The sequence below is a fragment of the Rhinolophus hipposideros genome (assembly GCF_964194185.1).
Source record: "Rhinolophus hipposideros genome assembly, chromosome: 10".
Lineage (NCBI taxonomy): Eukaryota > Metazoa > Chordata > Mammalia > Chiroptera > Rhinolophidae > Rhinolophus > Rhinolophus hipposideros.
Genome location: NC_138056.1, coordinates 64,611,796 through 64,633,823, shown reverse-complemented (window position 1 = coordinate 64,633,823; position 22,028 = coordinate 64,611,796). Strand labels below are relative to the sequence as shown.

General features: G+C 39.2%; 1 protein-coding gene across 1 annotated transcript in view; it reads right to left on the bottom strand.

Moving 5' to 3' along the window:
• Window positions 1-562: 562 nt before the first annotated feature.
• Window positions 563-22,028, bottom strand: part of KDM4D (lysine demethylase 4D) — a gene marked incomplete at its 3' end in the record, with an annotated part of 28,361 nt that continues 6,895 nt past the window's right edge. Inside the window, exon 3 of the mRNA XM_081062302.1 lies at window positions 563-2,393. Coding sequence (XP_080918428.1) covers window positions 563-2,047 — 1,485 coding nt within the window. The 5' untranslated portion in view covers window positions 2,048-2,393. The remainder of the gene's footprint in view (window positions 2,394-22,028) is intronic.

Here is a 22,028-nt window from a genome sequence, read left to right as displayed (position 1 = left end):
AAAGACCATAAATTATTTTCTGAGCTCTACTGACCTAATTGGTCAAAAAGGCCAAGTGTTGCAAGGAAGTGGGAGGGGGAGGAGGAAGAAAAAAGGGAGGGAGATTGGAGGGGAACCAAAGGCCAGGATTCTTCAGAAGCTGGGCAGCATTCAGAGTTGTCCCAGAGGGTGGGAGTCTGGGTAGATCAGGCCCTGGCAAACTCGGGAGAACCTACTTTGCAAAGATACAAGAGTGTCCAGTGGATAAAACCTCGGTTGGCAACACAGGAGTTAGCAATGTCCAAAGACATTGTAGGGGCTGGAAGGAAGAACAAACCATAGCAAACTTGGTAAATACCAAGGTTCAACCGGATCAGAGGCAACAATGGGGACTCTCATGCAAGGCCAGTGACCTACAAATGTGCCCAAAGCTCTGAGATGTAAATGTGACCACTATCAATGAGTCTCCAAACACAAGAGCAGTAGGAAACAAAGGCATACCCTGGGCTTTAGGGACAGGGGCACAGCACCACCCGGAAGCCTTTGCACGATGTAGAGATAGGGGTTGGGGGATGGGCAGGGTTCAGCTGTGCTCAGCATCAAGGTCATGAGCTGTGCGCGCGGAGCCCACTGAGGGGCACCTCTTAGCCCGGGCCTGGACAACGGACTCTTGAGTCTCCTGTTCCCGAAGACGACGACCATGACCACATCGACCATTTGGCTGGAGATCTGCGGCACACTGACCCGGGGTTGGCGGCACAGATGACGGGCCGGGCTCCGGGGAGCTGCGGGCGGCAGCAGCCCCACACAGGGCCGCCGAGGCGGAACCCCGGGACTGCGAGGGGCGCAAGGACGCCTGGCGCACAGGGGCCCGGCGACGGCGGGGCGCACTGCTGGTCGCCGCCCGCCGCGGGGTGCGTGCGGCCCTCCGGGGCTGGAGGCGCCTCAGGCCCAGCGGGGCTCTCCCGGGCGCGCGGCCCTCCCGCCAGGCGCTCAGCTCCCGGCCGCCCGGCGCCGTGGGCTCCACGTGGTCCACAACGGCCTGGTCCTGCCCGCGTTTCCACAGCTCGTAGCGCTCGGGTTGCAGGATGCGCACGAAGGCGTCCATGGAGAAGCTGACCCTGGCCTCCCCGCAGCTGCACTGCGAGGCCACTTTGCCGTAGTCGATCCACCGCGGGGTGGCGAAGTTGATGGCCTCCGCGCAGTTGAAGCCGTGGTTGAAGCCGGCGTGGTAGCCGTAGGGAAACGTCACCATGAACTCCCCGGCCTCCTGAGTGATCCGGCCGAAGGGGATCCCGTTCTCCCTGAGGACAGTGGGCGACACGAGAGCCACCTTGTGCCGCAGGAAGGCCTCGCAGCTCCGCGAACTGCCCGGGAACAGCTCCTGGGCCAGGCGCTCCAGGCGCCGGCCGTGCTCCGGGGGCACCGCGTACCACGTCTTGGGCTCCCCGAAGTGCAGGTAGTTGATGCTGTACAGGTCCATGTCCTCCGTGTGCCAGGCGAAGGTGGTCTTCCACATGCCGAAGTACAGGTAGGGCGTGTTGACGCCTTCGATGACCACGCCACACTCCTGCTCCAGCAGGTCCTGAATGGTTCCGAGGTGTCCCAGGTTCCACTGTTTAGTGTTTGCATCAAACAGGGAGCCACTGATGTCCGCGCCGTATATCGGGGAATCATACAGGCGGGTTTTCCAGTATTTTCGCTCCAAATCCTCAAAGTCCAAGTGTGGTGGGGTGCGGTATTTCCCACTGTTTGCCAACTGGCGATACTCCCCGACTGTCATGGCTTTCTTCTTTTTGTGGTATTGAATGAACACGCCTGCCCGCCCAGAGGCCACCTGCTGGAGGGGGGTGGCGATTAAGATGTCGTTGATATCGTCATAGGTCTGTCTGGCTTTCCATTCCTTGGGTGGAATTATCTTGGCCAGGCCAGCTCGGTGTGCACCTTGGGATTCCATGTAAGCAATATATTTATCGAAATCATGAAACTCTTCTTTGGTTGGATGAAATATCATTATCTTACAACTTGGGTTCTGAGCGCGGTTGGCCTTAGACTTCATAGCTTCCATCAATGAGTAACAGACTCCCAAGATTTTATGTATTTTTTAGATAGTTGAGGATGTTGGAAAATGCTACTTGGTTTGAGTATCTATGAGCCAGCCAGCAGGACCTACCAGTGGACTTTTATGCAAATGAGATGATAATATCTCTTTGGCTTGCTGATTTCACCTAGAGACTCTACCCTGGGCAGAAGTTTGGGCAGAAGTTTTGCCCAGAACTGATGTTGGCTGAGCCTGCAACTCTGTTATGTTCCTCAGTTGGAATCTGGTTCTGTCCTCTTAAGGTCTATTGAATCACCCAGTCCTGCATATGTATCCTAAATGTAGTGTCTTCAGAGCAGTGTTTCAACAAAACCTACAAGAAAGAATACAGAAAGATTGAAAATTAATGGTTGTAAAAAGTTATTAGGTAACTACAAATAAAATACCACCATGGAATATTATTGCACAGTCATAGAAAGGCTACAATTTTATAAGATGGACAATACAAGAAATGGTTGGATGTGAAACAATTAGAATTTTCATACCTTAGTAAAGACAATGGAAATCATTACATTCACTTTGGAAAACTACCTGGACAGTTATTTACTAAAATTAAGCATATGCATGTGTAAAAGAGAACATATGCATGTGCTATGATCCAACTGTTACCACATGCCTAAGAAATGTGTACAGCTGTGAACTGAAAGTCACATTCCAGAACGTTCGTAACTACTTTATTTCTAGTAGTCAAATACTGGAAACAACCCAAATGTCCATCAGCCTTAGAATGGGTAAATATACTGTGGTGTATTCACACAATGGAATTCAGTACAGCAATGAAAATGAACAAAAACTACATGAAAGAAAAGAAAAACTACACGAAAGTATAGGAATAATTTTATAAACATAATTCTGAACAAAATTATCCATACTCAAAATAATACCTATTCTATAATTCCATTAATATCAAGATTAAAAGGAGGCAAAGTAATTTATGTTATAAGTCAGAGTAGTGGTTACCTTTGGGAAAGAGATTGTAAATGAGGGCAAAAGGGGGTCCCTGAAGTGATGTTAATAATCTGTTCTGAACCTAGGTGCTAGTTATAAAGCCATCACAATAGCTAATGTGATAATTCATCAAGTTATGATGACTTTCACAAATTTCTGTGTATTTATTTTTAAAATAGAGTTTAGGATGAAGAGCATTAAAGAAGAGTAAGAAACATATTGCACTGTATTCAAAGGAAAAGGAAGAATGATTGAAAATAAATGAACTAAACATTCAATTGAAGAAGCTAGAGGAGTTCCAGTCAAGATGGCGCAGTAGATAAATGCTATGCGTGCCTTCTCTCATGACCATATCAAAATTACAACTAAACTACAAAGCAACCATCATTGAGAATTGTCTGAAATTTTGCTGAACCAAAGCCCTACTACTAAGGACATATGGAAGAAGCCACCTTGAGAATGGTAGGAAGGGCAGAGACGTGGAACAGGCTGGTCCCATACCCACGTGCGACCATTAAAAACTGGGAGGGATATCTCAACTAGGGAGGTTACTCCTGAAAGAGCAAAGGGTCCCAGCACCACACCAGGCCCTCCAACCCAGTGCCAGGGAGAGAAGCCCCCATAATATTTGGTTGTTAAAACCAGTGGAGATTGTGGCCAAGTGAGACGGAGGGTGGCTGGAGTCCCAGGTGCTCCTCTTAAAGGTACCAAGCACAGTCTTACTCCATTGACAGAATCACTCGCTCTGAGCTCCAGTGTTGGGGCAGCAGCTGGAGAGGCAACAGGGACAAAAGGGGTGGGGCGAATAAGTTGTCTGGCTGCAGGACAAGGGCTGGAGGGGCAGATTTCTCCTGGATGGAGGAGATGGTGGAAGCCATTATTTCTTTGTTGAGCCCTCCCACTTCCTGGTGTGCAGAAGCAGGCAGCTGCCATATCTGAGTATCCATCAAGCTGGCTAACACCATTCGTGCACCACACCCTTGTGATAAAACCCCACCTCAACCATCTTTCGGGCACACCTAAGCCGCTTCCAGTGGCTTTTTTTGTACAAACTGCCTGCCTTGGCTCATGCTGCAGACTTTCTTAGGGTCTCTCAAAGGTTCGCAGAACCCAGACAAGCAGCATCTGGCTGAAGCATGTCCCATACCACTGGCTCAGCAGCCCTAAGCCCGGCACTAGTGGCAGCTGGCCTTGGTTTGCAGCTTGGCCTCTCAATGCACTTCCAAGCACAGTGTAGGTTGTGGCCATCTGCAATAGCTTTGTGGCTCTTGCTGGGTGGTCCTGGGTGGGGCATGGGCTGCAGCTGAACTTGACCTGCAGTGGGCCCCCTCCCAGGTGGTCCTGGGGCTTGCATGCCCAGTGGCCAGCTTTGAAATGAGCTGGAGCATCACCCAGCTGCCTCCAAGGATGACACACCCAAGAGGTGTACCACAGCCCTGCTGAGGCAGATTCTGCATTGTAGGGTCAGCCCCTATACCAAAGCTCCTCCACTGGAGTCATGGCCAGTCCTTACAACCAATGAGCCTGAGAGTCAGTCCCTCTCATTGATGTGCAAACATCAACCAAGGCTCAACAACAACACGGGGGCACACACAACCCACACAAAGGACAGACGTGGAGTGCACAGCTCAGGTGACCAGGAAGTCTGTGCCACTGGGCCCCACAGCACAAATACTACATAAGAACACTCTACTAAGACCGGGAGACATAGCAGCCATCCTAATACATAAAAAAAAACAAAGGGAGGCAGCCAAAATGGGGAGACAAAGAAACATGTCCCAAATAAAAGAACAGAACAAAGCTCCAGAAGAAGAACTAAAGAAAATGGAGACAAGCAATCTACGAGATGCAGAGTTCCAAACACTGGTTAATAAAGATGCTCACTGATCTCAGGGAGAACTTCAACAAAGAGATAGGAAACATAAAAAAGAACCAATCAGCAGTAAAGAATACAATAACAGAAATGAAGAATATATTACAGGGAATCAAGAGTAGATTAGATGAAGCAGAGGATCAAATCGTGATTTAGAAGATAAGGTAGCAGAAAACACTCGATCATAATAGCAAAAAGAAAAAAGAATACAAAAAGATGAGGATAGTTTAAGAGGCCTCTTGGACAACATTAAGCATACCAATATTCATATCATAGGAATACCAGAAGGAGAAGAGAGAGAGAGAAAAAAAAAGAATTGAAAATCTATTTGAAGAAGTCATTATGAAAAAACTTCCCTAACCTGGTGAGGGAAATAGATATGTAACCCTAGGAAGTGCAGAGAGTCCCAAACAAGATGAACCCAAAGCGGCCGGCCTAGTGGCTCAGGCGGTTAGAGCTCCATGCTCTTTACTCCGAAGCTGCCGGTTCGATTCCCACATGGGCCAGTGGACTCTCAACCACAAGGTTGCCAGTTCAATTCCTCGAGTCCCGCAAAAGATGGTGGGCAGCGCCCCCTGCAACTAAAATTGAACACGGTACCTTGAGCTGAGCTGCTGCTGAGCTCCCGGATGGTTCAGTTGGTTGGAGCACGTCCTCTCAACCACAAGGTTGCCGGTTTGACTCCCGCAAGGGATGGTGGGCTGTGCCCCCAGCAACTAGGAAAAAAACGGCAACTGGACCTGGAGCTGAACTGCGCCCTCCACAACTAAGACTAAAAGGACAACAACTTGAAGCTGAACAGCGCCCTCCACAACTAAGACTGAAAGGACAACAACTTGACTTGGAAAAAAGGCCTGGAAGTACACACTGTTCTCCAATAAAGTCCTGTTCCCCATCCCAAATAAAATCTTTAAAAAAAAAAAAAAAGATGAACCCAAAGAGGCCAACAGTAAGACACATCATAATTTAAATGTCAAAGGTTAAAGACAAAGAGAGTATCTTAAAAGGAGCAAGAGGAAAGCAGGTAGTTACCTACAAGGGAGCTCCCATAAGACTGTCAGCTGATTTCTCAACAGAAACTTTTCAGGCCAGAAGGGATTGGCACAAAATATTCAAAGTGATAAAAGCAAGGACCTACAATCAAGATTACTCTACACAGCAAAGCTGTCATTTAGAATCAAAGGACAAATAAAGAGTTTCCCCGACAAGAAAACGCTAAAGGAGTTCATCACCACCAAACCAGTATTACATGGAATCTTCAAGGGACTTCTTTAAGATGAAAAAAATATATGTATGAATAATAAATTGGCAACAACTACATACTTATCAATAATTACTTTCCATGTAAATGGATTAAATGCTCCAATCAAAACATAGGGAGTCAGAATGGATAAGAAAACAAGACCCTTACATATGCTGCCTACAAGAGACGCACTTCAGATCAAAAGACACATACAGACTGAAAGTAAAGAGATGGAAAAAGGTATTTCATGAAAATCGAAACAAACAAAAAAGTTGCGGTAGCAATACTTATACCAGGCAAAATAGACTTTAAAACAAAGGCTAGAACAGGAGACAAAAAGGACCCAGTAATCCCACTTCTGGGATTTATCTCAAGAAACCCAAAATGCTACTTCGAAGGGACATGGTCATCCATATGTTCACTGCAGCATTATTTACAATGGTCAAGATATGAATGCAACCTGGACGTCCCTGAAAGGATGAATGAATAAAGAGATAGTAAATATATACAATGGAATATTACTCAGCCATAAAAAAGAATGAAATCTAGCCATCTAAAACAACACGGGTGGACCTAGAGCATATTGTTGAATGTCATAAGTTAGACAGCAAAAGACAAATTTCATATGCTTTCACTTATAAGTGGAATCTAAAGAACAAAATAAACAAATGAAACAGAAACAAACTCATAGACACAGAACATTTTGATGGTTGCCAGATGGGAGGGGGTTTGGTATGGGAAAAGAAGGGGAAGGGATTAAGAAGTATAAATTGGTTGTTACACAGTAGTCATGGGGATGTAGGGTATAGCATAAGGAATATTGTCAGTAATATTGTAATAACTGTGTATTGTGTCAGATGGGGACTAGATTTATCCAGGTGATAGATGGGGTTGGGAGCAGGGTGAAAAAAGTGAAGGGATTAAGAAATATAAATTGGTAGTTATAAATTAGTCATGGAGATGTAAAGTTAAGTATAGGGAATATAATTAATAATATGGTAATAACTATGTATAGTGCCAGATGGGTACTAGTCAGGGGAATCACTTCATAAATTATATGTCTAACCACTATGCTGTACACCTGAAATTAATCTAAAATAATACAGACTATATGTCAGCTATAACTGAAAAATGTAAAAGGGGGAGAATATAAAGGGGAATAAGAAGTTCAAAGTTCCATGTATAAAACAAATAAATCTTGGGATATAAAGTACAGCATGGGGAATACAGTCAATAATATTGTGATAGTATAGTAAGGTGTCAGATGATTACTGGACTTATCATGGTGATCACTTTTTTAGGTATATAAGTGTTGAATAACTATGGTGTACACCTGAAACTAATATAATATTGTATGTTAGCTATATTTTAATAAAAATATTTTTAAAAAAACTAAACATGCAGCTAAAAAAAAGAAAAAGCCAAAAAAGTAGGAGGAGGAAGAGTAAAGAAATAACAAAGAATAAAGATTAAATTAATGAAAGATAATGCATGCAAAACAGAGAGATGATGACCAAACATGTTCTTTGAAGAGACTAGTAAAAGCAACAAACCTGGGCATACATGATCATGAGAAAAGAGAGAAGTTAGGAATAAACAATACTAAGAATTAAATAGTGCACAAAACTAGTAATATAGTAGATAATTTTTTAAATCTCAAAAGAGAATCTTAGCAATTTGACATCAAAATCTTCAAAAGAGAACAATTTTCTAGAGAGGAAATACATCCAAAATGGATCCAAGAAAAACTAGAAAGCTTGAACACCCCAGTATAAAAATCTGGTTCAAAGTACGACCCCAAAAAACTGTTAAGGAACAGTTAACTACTAGTATGCAAATTCTTTCAGAGTATATAGTAAGAGTTTGAGAGCTACTCAGATGCGTCTATTCTTATGTCTGATAGCAAAATCAGAAAAGGATAACAGAAAATAATGCTATAAGCCATCTTTATATATAAGCATAGATGAAAGCTTGCTAAGTAGAATATTATCCAGTCAAGTACATCATTATGTGTATAGTAAAAGAATAATACATCACAACCAAATAGGACGTACCCCAGGAATGCAAGAATGATTCAAGATTAGAAAATCTATTGATATAATTCAGAATATTAACAAAAGAAATGAAAAATATCATCATCTTGTAGTTACCAAAACGCATTTGATGAAATTCAACATTGATTCATCATTTAAAAATGTTTTCCTTGTAAAACATTAAGAAAAATGTCTGTAAGTAAGGTACAGGGTTTCAATGTAAAAAATAAATAGCAAGTATCATTCTTAATAGTGAAACAAAGGAAACATTCTTTTTAAAGTTAGAAAAAAGACGCATCAGCAAACTATTTCATTAATGCAACCTCAAGTGATTCCTTAATACTGTTTAAGAGTGTAATCCTCTTACACTCTCCTAATTTCTAAATTTGTCCACTCTCCAAATATTCTATTTCACCTTCTCTCTCAAACTTCAGGCACGCCTACTACATCGCACTTAGAATCCTTCAAAGCTCCCTAAGCTCCCTACTTGATCTGGCCCACAATTACCTTGTGATTTCACCTCTTCTTACTCCACCCTTTGCCCTCTCAATTCCAACCATATTCCTGGCTGTGTCTCAGAAATGCTTGGTATTCTCCTGCCTGATGGTCTTTGCACACAGGCAACTCTTACCTCCCTCAAGTCTCAGTTCAAATATCACCTTCTCAGTAAGGTCTCCGATAGTCTTGTGTTAGAAAAAAAAATAGAGATGACTTTTCTCTGAAGAAAACCTCCAAATGAAACATGTACTGATAATCAGGACCCATATATGTGTCTTTTCAAAATTCTAGTCCGATCAGCCCCACCCTCATTCCATCATCCCTAGTCCAATCACAGTTGAATCCATCAGCTATCTATCACTCCCAATTGAACCACCTTTCCTTGTCCTAGTAAATGCCCTCATCGTCAATGTTATCAGCTCACAAAACATAGGTATTTTGCCTAAAATTTTTTTCTTTGAGATTACTGACAAGAAAATCTAGGACGGAAAGGACTGCCACCCCTCAACAAATCTGAAATCATATTTAAAAAATAAAAACAATTTGTAAGCTCAAACAAACAGCTCCCTCCACAGCCAGAGAGAGCTACTGTGTCTGGAGGAATTGCTAAGAAGACAAAAGACAGCATATAACCGAATACAGAGGACTGGCTGGCAGGAGATAAGGGTTAATGCTGGGCTCCCTAGTACAAGAAAAATTACCTTGATTCACCATGCCTCCTCCTGTCTTAAATTGGTGCATGAATCAGAGACTTCCTAGAGGTTTTGAATCCACTTGGAGTCACCTTATAAAATTATTTGAAATTTCTGAGTTACTGGTTCTGGATAAATTACTTAGAAATTTGCTAGAAACCAAGAACAAATCCAGGGTTTTTGGGGTCTGAGGTTATACAAATTTCAGAGCCCTCTTAGGAATAGAAAGAGTTCCCTGGGAAAGCTGCCAGAATGGGAGAAAAAGTAGTACAGTAAAGCCAGCACAACCGTCAGGGCACAAAACTCCATTAACATTCAGGTCTGCACAAGAAACATGGAGAGGAGGCACTCCTGGGGAAGAGGTAACCCCATTCCCTTTAGAGATCAAGGCATTTAATCTTCCTCAGCCTGCAGTCTCCCAGTAAGACTACAAAGTATCAGTTTGCTTGCCACTGCTCAAAATAATAGACTCCCAACACCCCCACATCTCCCATGGTCTCCTAGAGTCTTGGCACCGGACGGAGGTCCGTTCAGACAAGAGAAAGCTGGGGCTGGGGCTCAATCCTCCACCACCTCCATCTCTAGGGAGGTGACTACAAATTGGCTTCTTTGAGCAAACATAAATCCTTTTTCCTTTGGGTCTGAGGTCTGGAGCAAAAACAGCCAAGGAAGGGCTTGCTCTCTGTAACTACCCACTTGTGGCTTTTATGAGAGTAAATGTTTACCACTGACCCAAATGCTAATGGCAGGGGCCTTTTGCGTGAGTAGCACCTCTGCCCTAGTTGGACCCTCATGCACCAAGGAATCTGCAGAGGATGAGATGAAGGGGGTCAGTACACTCCTTTCCTTTTCCAACTTTAATGTCAAAGGATGAACGGAGGGTTACAGCTGGTGAAACAATCTCTAGGTCTCTATAGAACTTATTGCTAATAAATGGAGGTGAGGGGCGGGGAACTAGATGACAATCTGGCTTATCCTTGAGGAGTATGACAAATGCCAATTAATTTAGATTGAGTGGAAATCAAATAACATCGCTCTTTTCCTATTCAATATACCTGACGAGTACTCAGTGTCAGGGACAGATTGTTATGAAGGAACAGCTTTATCCAAAATGACCCTAGATGTTCAGACTGGAATGCTTGAACAATGAGCTAGCCCAGAGCCTTATCAGCTGGATGAGAAGTGCTCACTTTCAAACAGCTTCCCAAGGGAATCATGGCTTCCTTCCTATGGCTGGAGGACTATATCATCCAAAAGGATCCAAAGTCCCCACCTGCCTCCTGAAGTACAGGGCCTCTGGCTTTCCCAGACAATTCCTGTATATGACTGGCATGACATCTAAGCAGCTTGATTCCCCCCAGCAGTCTGTATGGCTCTTTCCCGGTAATGTTGCTGTCATCGAAGCCCTATATGAAGGAAGAACAATGGCGGAAGGGACCCCTCCACTAGAACAAAACCCAAGGCATATCCAGCATCTCTCCTGAACATGGGATGCCTCTCTGTGGGGATGCTGAAGAAATGCAGAGACTGTGTGTACCTTAGTCTTGATGCGTTTCCTTAGCTCACACTGTATAACTTTGTGGTATTTCTCCCCACACCTTGTACAACAGGTGGCAGCCCCACAAGAGCTAATTTAGTGTGACAGAATTTTTCCCCATAGAAAAGGAGCATTCAAAAGATGGGAAGAAAGCAAATAGTAAGGCTTGCATCAGGGTTACGGTTTTTCCAAACAAGTACATCTCAGGGAGAGAGGATGAGGGTATCAATGGACTGCGTGGAGGGACAAGAGAATACTTATGATGATGGGCCAATGAATCTAGTTTGGGTGAAAAAGGAAATGAGAACATGAGGTTGATAATGGAAAAAGAGCAGTATTCGATTCTGTTCCGAATGGCTAAAATTCAGAATGGCTAAATTTCTCCGTTTGATCAAATAATTCTGTTAGAAAAGTAGGAAATGTAAGCTAGAAAGGGAATGAAGTCAACTAAATCAACTTGTTCTCCCTATGACAACCACAGTCTTAATGATTCCTGGAAATTCCCAGTCCATAAGCCATCTTTGTCACCTCTCTGGAAAATGAAGATTAGTCTTGTCAGGGTGAGAGAGGAGCAGTTTACCCTGCTGCCCAAAGGAAGGGAGGGGATCTAAGGCTCTAATCTCTTCTTGGACTTTCAATGAATCCTCCTTAGTCTCATTTTAACTACCACATCCAGAGGTATGCAGTGCTGTGAAATCCTAAGCCTTTGTGATTCTGTAGAGAGAATTGTGTTGCTTCTTTCTTGGCTTTCCTCACTGCCAATTTAAGATTCAACTTTTCAGGGTTTGGTAAGTCAGTTAGCTCCTACTTATTCATCTGTTTTCAAATTTTGCTCCTATCTTATCTCCTTTACCAGTTCTCTCTTTGTAAGTTTTTTCTTAAAACAAAAATCTTGTTCATGTCATTGTAGTGGAGTTTGGGAGGGAGCAAAGTAAATGATTGTGTTTAAACCACCGTCTTTATCTCTTTTTGTTTTCTTACCTTTATCCCTCAATAGTTCCTTATACAAACTCTTGGCTCCAGTCAAATATTTCTAGACATTTTTCCTATGCATTTCCTCCCTCACCTCTCTACCCTTTTCTAAATTATGACCACTGCCTTCCAGACGAATCTCCTACTGGAGTTATCCTTCCCCTAGTGAAGATTCTATCTTCTACACTCCGTGAGAACTATTTGCTTGGACCATTTATTGGGTTTGGGTTCTTAATACAAACTGCTGAGGTGGGAGTTCTCCAGAATGTTTTACTTGACAGCTAGCTTTCACCTCTAATGGGTACGTGTCAAAAATAATAAATCCCTGCCATGAGATGTGCTTGCTTCTCTCTCCAAGATATCTGCATATTTCTGCCCCCCAGTCTTCAACATTCCCTTCTTGATAAGATGCATGAAAAAGAGATTAAAAGAAAAAAAAAAGGTGACTTTTCCTGCACCCTTTGTACCTCAAATGCCAAGATCTGGTGTGGATTTCCTATTTAGGAACATCCAAGAGTGGGGATATAGAGAAAGATACATGGTGGGAAGTGTCAAGCATGAACAGCATAGACTAAATCATGACAAAGATTGGGACTTGGCCTTCACATCAACAACTTTCCTGTTACGTGGATACTGTGGCAGTCACAGCGGTGTCTGGCAGTGAGAAAGGCAGGAACCAGAAGTCTTCTTGGACCCTCTATCTCCAAGACACTGCCACTCTACTGAGTTTTGAGGCAACTTTTAACATATGTACATCTCTGAACTGTCAGTAAATTTGAAACACATTTCTTGAATAGCATGTAAGCCTGGTTCTTGCACTCTCCCAGAGATTCTGCAAACTACTTAGTACTTAAAAAAAAAAAATTCCTTTGGCTTATACTAAATAGAGTGAATTCTATGTATGCAACTAAAGAACCCTGACCAATATACTTCCTCTCCTTTATTCCCACTCCTCAAATGCAATCACTCTTATGTATTTTAGCTGTTTCTTCTGTTTTATCCCCAATATTTCTAGATTTTTCAGTTTTAGATATTGTGGACTCTCATACTGTCAAAGACATTGATTTAGTTCTCTTATGCTCCATCACAACACACATAGACTTTCCCCTACCCATCCTCTCATATACCTATATCAACATTTTTTATTAAGTCTGAATATTTACCATGTAACACTAGTTACAGCTGAACCATGTAGTTTACTATGATTGCATTGCCTTTCATGTAAAAAAAATTATCCTGTTTCATTATTCCATTTATTTGGTTTATACGTTCATTCCCAAATTCACTTCCAGTAGTGTACATCTCTTCTAAATACATAAAACACATCAGTTACGAAACCAAGTTTCTCTTTTCAGAAATATTCTTCCTGGAGCTTCTATGTGCTTACTTGAATCTGGACTGGTTAATCCTTAGATTGTTGCACAGCCTGCATTCTGGAATTTCTAGTCACCGTGATCCTAGGGATTCCCTTTCCTTCTTAGTAGGTCATGTCCTCTGGGTTTCTCCATCTCAGTTTTCTTTCCTGGTTTACTCCCTTGTTCCAGTGGAGCATATCCACCAGAGGCAACCTTGGAAGCTTCATTAGGATTATGAAGTAGCTCACAGAATCTCTAGAAGGCTAGAGAATAGGGTTTGGAGACGGTGCAGCCAGGAACGATGCCCAAATCATCCAACAATCTGTATTAAGATATTCCAATACCTCCTCTGGTCAAAGACACCAAAGACCCTGAGTAAGGGACACTATCAACTAGAACCACTGCTGCCTCCGAAAGCTCACTGTCTCTCCTCTCCCTCCTCTGGGAACAGATCCTGTGCAAAATCAACTTCCTCAAATTATTTCTTCAAACTGCTGTGGAAGTGTCTGATGGAAAGAGCTTAGTTCATATGCCTATCTTTGCTGCAGTAGATGCTATTCTGACTTCAACTCTGGCAAGGCAGGGTTCATAATGTGGGGATTTCCCCAAATATAAGAAGAGAATTCTAAACTTACCGATGGGTCACAAATATTACTGTCTACCAGAGTTCGCATGTCTGAAAGTATCTTTGTTCTATCCTTAAAGCTTTTCTTTGAGGATTCTGAAGACATTGTTTCACTGAATTCCAGCTACTAGAAATCCAAAACCAATTTGTTTTCTGATCGATTTTGTGCAATCTGTTTTTACTCTGAATATTTAGGATATTCCTTTGCACCTTATTTTCAGAGATTTCACTAAGATATGATTGGTCTTTTTTGTCAACTATTGTGCTAACCTTCCCATGGAGAAACTCATGTTTTCGTTGCTGTGAAATTTTCTCTAATCAATATATTCCTTCTCAGTATATTTTCTGTTCTCTCTCTGTAAATACAGTTAGTTGGATATGAAAGCTCTTGAACTGACCTTCTCATTTTCATAACTTTGTTCTCCTATTTTCCATCTTTTTGTTCTTTTGTAATATTTTATATTTGAAACCTTCTAGCAATTATTTTTAATTTCCACAAATTCTTTTTTCTCCTCTGAATATTCCTTTTATTACAGATTTCTGATATTTTCCATGGCTGCATATTTTCTCTTCTTTCTTTAGAAGTATTTATCAGGATTTTTCTTTTTAAGTTTCATTTGCTCTACATTGTGTCTGTTTCCTCAGAATTTATCCTTCCAAGATGTCTTTTTGTTTCTGTCTTTCACGTAAAATGCCTTCCTCGTGTCTAGTTTTTCTTGGCTTATGTTTAAGAGCCAGGCACTAACGAGTTGCATTTGCTATGAAGGATTGGTAGACCCCTGAGAGTGCTCTGACAAGGATCCAGTCATTTCCTTTGAGGAGGGGGGCAATTGTCAGTATGTGAAGGTAAGTATAATGAAAAGACTCAAAATTTATGCATCAATCTGAGTTGAAATTGGGGTCCAGGAATTTATGATGTCTTAATTTTTTGTTTTTGAGAAACATGAAAAATAGAAATAATAGTGTAACAAAAACCTGCTTTCCAATCGATTCCAAACACTCAGAATTGACATCTTAATATTTTGTCATACTTGTTTCAAGTGGTTTTTTTAAACAGCTTTATTGAGATATAATTTACATAACAGAAATTTCACCGATTTTAAGTGTACAATTCAGTGATTTTTGGTGTATTTACAGAGCTGCGCAACCATCACCACAATCTAGTTTTTGAACATTTCCATCACTCCAAAAAGAAACCTTGTGCCCACTTGCAGCCACAGCCCATTTCCACGCTCAGCTCTAGGCAACCACTAATCTATTTTCTGTCTTTACAGATTTGCCTATTCTGGACATTTCATATAAATGCAATTATGTGGTCTTTTGTGTGTGGCTTATTTCACTCAGCACGATTTTGAGGTTCATCCACGGTAGAGCACATATCAGTATTTTTATGGTTGAATAACATCCCATTGTTGTGAATATCACATTTTATTTATCCATTCATCAGTTGATAATATTTGGGTTGGTTTCATTCTTTGGCTATTACGAATAATGCCATTATGAACATTCATATACAAGTCTACGTGTGAGACATATGGTTTTATTATTCTTGGGTAGATAGATACCTAGGAGTGAAATTACTGGCTCATATGGTAACCCTATCTCTAACATTTTGAGAAATTGCTATGCTGTTTTTCCAAAATGACTGCAGCATTTTAAATGTCCACCAGCAATATATGAGGGTCCCAACTTCTCCACATCCTCAACAACACTGTCTTTTTTAAAATAGCACTTCTAGTTGGTGGACTAGAAGTGGAAGTCGGATATTGTGGTTTTTTAATGACTAATGATGTTGAGCATGTTCTCCTACACTTGCAAGCCATTCATGTATCTTTTTTGAAGAAATTTCTATTCAAATCCTTTGCTCGTTTTTTGTCTTAATGACTTGCAAGAGGTCGCTACATGTCATAGATATAATTCCCTTGTTGAATATGATTTGCAAATATTTTCTCCCAGTCTATGGGTTATCTTTTCATTTTCTTAATTATGTCTTTTGAAGTGCACAACTATTAAGATTTGATGAAGTCCAATTTATTTTCTTTGTTGCTTTTGCTTTTTGGTGTTGCCTAGTTCAAGGTCATGAAGATATACTCCCACGTTTTCTTCTAAGACTTTCATGGTTTCAGTTCATATTTTAGGTCTATGATCAATTTTGACTTAATTTTTGTGTCTGCTGTGAGGCAGGGATGCAAATTTATTGTTTTGTACGTGGATAGCCACTGTTTCAGCAACATTTGTTGAAAAGACTATGATTTCACTGTTGAATTGTCTTGAAACCTTTGTTGAAATCAATTGACCACAAATGGTAAGTTTATTTTGAACTTTCAATTCTATTCCATTGAACTATATAGCTATTCTTATACCACCATTTGGTTATTATAGCTTTGTAGTAAGTTTTTAAAGTGTGAGTCCATCATTTTTTTGTGTTTTTTTTTTTCAAGACCGGCGATTCTGGGTCCTTTGTGTTTATATGTCAATTTTAGGATCAATTTTTAATTTCTTAAAAAAAAGCAGCAGGAATTATAATAGGGATTGCACTGAATCTGTAGATCACTTTTGGGAATACTGCCATCTTCACATTATTAAATCTTCTGATCCATGAATATAGAATGTCTTTCATTTATTTAGCTCTTCTTTAACAATGTTTTGTAGTTTCCAGTGTATAAGGCTTGCACTCTTTTTGTTAAATTTATTCCTATTCCTAAGCATTTTATTCTTTTTGTTGCTGTGGAATTGTTTTAACTTTCAGAGTCTTCATTGTGAGAGTATAGGAATCAGTTGATTTTTGTGTATGATCTTGTATCCTGCAATCTTGCTGAACTTATTAGTTCTAGCAGTTTTTTAATTGGTTACTTAAATTTTCTCTTTATAAAATCATGTCACCTGTCAATATAGTTGTACGTTTTTCCTTTCCAATTTGGGTGCCTTTTCTTTTCCTTGTTTTACTGGCCTGACTAGGCCTGCCCTAATTACCAGTGTAATACTGAATAAAAGTAGTGACAACAGACATCTGAAGTTCTAGATCCTGCTTCAAGTAGTTTTTAAAAACAAATATTTCAGATGACATGGAATTCCCTTTGAGATCCAAACTCCAAATTCTAAGTTCCTTCTCCTTTCCAGCCCCATAAGCAACAACTATCATGAATTTGGTGCATTTCCTATCTGTGGTTATCTTTTCATTTGTGTGTGTGTGTGTGTGTGTGTGTGTTGTGTATCCTCTAATAATAAAGAGTATTGTTTTGTGTATCTGCTATTTTAAATTTTATACAAATTTTATACCAAATATGCTAATATTTTTGCAACTTTTAAATTTAACATTAACAGTTTCAAGATAATTCATATGTACATATATACATACATATAGTCTGTCATAAGACTGTATCTTATTAATGCATTTTTCTATTGGAGGGTATTTATATTACTTTCAGTGTTTTTATTATAAACAATTCTGCATTAAAAACCTTTTACATGTGTCCTTGTAATTATATGTGAGAAATTATCTAGAGTAGATATTTGAAGTGTTATTTTTAGGTGCTATAGAAACTACATGTCAGGCATTGTAAAGTTGCTTTACCTAGTAATTTTCCTAATTAATACACTCACTAATAGAGTAGGAAAGTTTCTTTCTCCACACCCCCAGATACACCTGATAAAGTCAAATATTTAGCTGTTGGTAATTTGATTGGCAAAAAAATTTATCTTCTTTTGTGTTATTATTACTATTGTGTGGTTTCTGGTGAGGTGACCTGGTTTTTCATTGATTTTTTGGCCTTTTGGCGGTTTCAGTTTTGTGAATTACCAGTTATATCCTTTGATCATTTATTCAGTTAGGGTTTGCTTTTTTCCCCTGCTGATTAGTAAAAGTTCTTTAAATATTTTGGATATTAATTCCATGTCTATTGTATTGTTGCAAATATCTTACCCCAGGTCACCACCTCCGTTTAAATTTGTTTATGGTGTCTTTTTTCAGATATTTTGAAAAATCAAACGCAATCAAACTTATTAATCTTTTCCATTATGATTTGTTCCCTTACATCCTGTTTAATCTGCTCTTCCTTGAAGTTACAAATATTTTCTTTTCTTTTAATTGTTTTAATTTCTTTGGTTTTCATCTTCATTTGTTTCACCCATTTATAACATTATGTCATTGTTGTTGAGAGGTAAGAATCTATATTGTTGTTGCTGTTGGGATTTTTTTTCTTGAAATCCAATAGTCTACCACCATTTTCCCCATCTAGTTGGAATCCTCTAGTCTCATATGCCAAGTTCCAATATAAGCATGGGTCTCTTTCTAAACTCTTCATTGAAGTCCATTGATTTATTTGTTCATATCTATGCTGAAACTGTATTGTTTATTGTCTTAATTACCATAGTTTTACACTTAGTATTGGTAAGGGGTAAGGCAAGTGTCCGTGTCCTTATACATCGTTTTCAGAATTAATTTGGCTAGATTAGTACAGTTAAACCTCAGTAGTCATTTTAGAATATATTTTTCAAGTTCTATAAAAATCCTATTGATTTTAATTGAAATTGCATGAAGCTAAAGAAAAATTTGGGGTGAACATAGCTCCTATATTGAGTATTCCTATCCATTAACTTGTATATTCTTCCATTTATTCAAATCTTGTGTGTATTTCAATAAAGCTTCAATAAACTGTATCCATAAAAATAATGTGTGTTTCCTTAGATACTAGGTCTGACAAATTAAGTTCGTGAACTCATCCTAGAAAAAGTGCTAATACCTCACTGCTGAATATCATTACGGTCACCTTCCAGGTACTCCCTTGGGAAGCTATGCATCGATGTCAGCACCTCGTCCACCGTTCAAAGAAATTTTGGAACTCTTTTTCTGGAATGACCATCACAGCAGCCGTCATATTACCCTTGATGTTCTGAATGTCATCAAAATGTCTTCCTTTCAATATTTCCTTTATCTTCAGGTAAAGAAAGAAGTCATTGGGGGCCAGGTCAGGTGAGTAGGGAGGGTGTTCCAATACAGTGATTTGTTTACTGGCTAAAAACTCCCTCACAGACAGTGCCATGTGAGCTGGTGCATTGTCGTGATGTAAGGGCCATGAATTGTTGGTGAAAAGTTCAGGTCGTTTTCATCTAACTTTTTCACACAGCTTTTTCAGCACTTCCAAATAGTAAACTTGGCGAACTGTTTGTCCAGTTGGTACAAATTCATAATGAATAATCCGTCTGATATCAAAAAAGGTTAGTAACATCATTTTGACTCTTGATTTGGACTGATGGAACTTTTTTGGTCATGGAGAATTGGCTGATTTCCACTGTGAACTTTGATGCTTTGTTTCAGGGTTGTATTGGTACACCCATGTTTCATCACCAGTGATAACATGGCCCAAAACATCGTCTTGCCTTTCCAAAAGGTCTTGGCAAACTTTGACTCTCTTTTACTTTTGTTCATCAGTGAGCTCCTTTGGGACCTTTATTGCACACACCTTTCTCATGCCAAGATTTTCAGTTAAAATTTTCCTGTTTCTCTGTCGATATTTACTTGGTCTGCTATGCTTCTCATAGTCACCCAATGATTTTGATGCACAGGTGGATAAATTTTTGCAATGTTTTTGTCAGTTCTGCTCGTTACTGGCTGCTCTGACCTCTCTTCATCAGTGACTCATTCTCTCCCCTCAGAAAAACGTTCAATCCGTTTGTACACTACTGTACAAATGGTATTATCCCCAGAAACTTGGACTAACATGTCCCTGATTTCACTTCCACTCTTGCCAAGTTTAACAAGAAATGTAAATGCTTGTTCATTGCTCTAATTCAAGCTCAGACATTCTCATCATGGCACAAAAACATACAACAATAATGAACACCACTCAGCAAGACACTGCCACAGGTCAACACGAACACAGCTGTGAGTCACTGATATACCAAGGTTATGAAACCTTCCGAGCTGTTTGTACAGTGTTGCCAATGTAAGGACACAGTGGCAAGTTTGTGAACTTAATTGTTAGACCTCATATAGTCTTAGGAATTTTATAATTTTTTGAGTGTCTGAGTACTATGTGAATGGATACATTTTTCTATTATTTATTATTATTTATGAATCTTCTCTTTTCAAACCTTACACCTCTTATTTTCTATTAGTTCTACTAGCTTGAACACTGATTCTAGAGTTTTCCATGTATTCATATTTTCAGAAAAAAATACAAAAATTAATTTTTCTTTTCCAGTGGTCATAGCTCTTATTCTTTATTTTATTTTGTTTATTTTGGAGCTGGGAAGGAATGGAAGTCTTACATAATTAAATATGATCTCTAGTAAAATGTTAAACATTGACTGAGTTTGTAGAAATTCTACAGTTATTTCATATTTTAATGAGTGGCTCTAAGTTACATCCTATCTTTTATCACTTAATCTGAAATACTTTGAGAGTGACAGGGACTCAGGGAAGACAGGCATAAGCCAGGTCCCTGCTAATTGGTAAAGCAGTTGAAAAGCAATATAGAATATTTGAGCAATGAAATTTAAAAATTGACCTAATGGGCATATATTGAATTTGGTAATTCCAAACTGCAGACTATAATTTTTTTTCAAGTACCATGGAAACGTTACAAAATTGGCCATAAAACTGTGGCCATATAACAAATTTTAACAAATGTCAAAAGGTTGAAAGCAGGAAGGACATGCTCTCTAAACACAAAATAATAAAGAGAAATTAATATTAAAAAGATAACTAGAAAACCCCCAATTCTGTAAAAGAACGCATTTTTTAAATACACCTTTAATCAGAAATAAAAAAAAATGGAAATTAGGAAATATTTTAAACTAAATGAAAGTAAACAGTCTACATTTCAAGTCTTATGGGATGCTGATAAACAGATTTATAGACTAAAATCAACAGCTAAGAAAAGAAAGGCTGGAAAACTAAACGAGCTAAGTATCCATCACAGGAAGTTAGAAAAAAAAGTACAGTAAAGAATACAGAAAAAAATAATAAAAGTAAGACTAGAAATTGATGAAATAGAAAACCAATATAAAATAGAGAGATGAATAAAATCAGAAGTTGGTGTTTTGAAAGAAATCTAATAAAATTGACAAATCTCTGGTGCAAACGGTAAAGACCAAAAAATAGGAGGTACAAACAACCAGTATTAGGAAAGACAAAGAGGTCAGCAACATAGATGCTAAAACTTTAAACAACTTTAATCCAATATTCTAAAATTTAGAATAAATAAATGAATTCTCAAGAAAACATAATTGCAAAATTGACACAAGAAGAAATGGAATGTGAGTATATCTATAACCATCAAGGAAACTGAAGCAGTAGTCAAAACTCTTTTCACAACGAAAACTTTAGGCCCAGATGGCTACATTAGCAAATTTAATTCCAATCTTAGACAAATTTTCCCAGAGAACAGAAAAGAAAGACTATTCCCCACACATTTTATGATACAAACTTTATGATACAAGTCTCCAACAAACACACTATGAGAAAGGAATAGGCCAATCTCACTTATGAACATAGATGTAAAAGTCTTAAATAGAATCTGAGAATAATTATTCCTGCAATATATTCATCATGATTAAGATGGGTTTATTCAAGGAATGAAAGGTGAGGTGATAGTCAAATAAATTAATATCATAACACATACTAACAGATTAAAAGAGGATCTCATTAGATGCAAAACAGTGTTTGATAAAATTCACCATCCATTTAGCAAACTAAAAATTGTAGGGATGTTTTTAATTGAATAAAGTGCACGTAGACAGAGAATCAAAATTTAAGAAAGATACCATTTATAATAGCATTAAAAATTAAGTAGTACCTAGGGCTAAAGCTAAAAAAAATGTGCAAGACTTCTATGAAGATGATAATATAAATTTAGAGACAATTAAAGACCTAAATAAATGGAAAGACATAACTTGTTAATAGATTTAAGACTCAATATTGCAGAAATGTCAAGTCTTCTTAAATCGATATAGATTCAACATTATCCCAATAAAAATCTCAAAAGTATTTTTGTAGCACATAACATTTTAAATTTTATATTGAAGTGCAAAAGGCCAAGAATAGTAAAGCATTCATAAAAGAAAGACAAGGTAAGAAGAATTGCTTTACCAGATTACAAGACCTCTCCATTACACCATGTAAACAAATGCATTCCTGGTGGAATTGTGAAAGGCATAACTATAAAACCT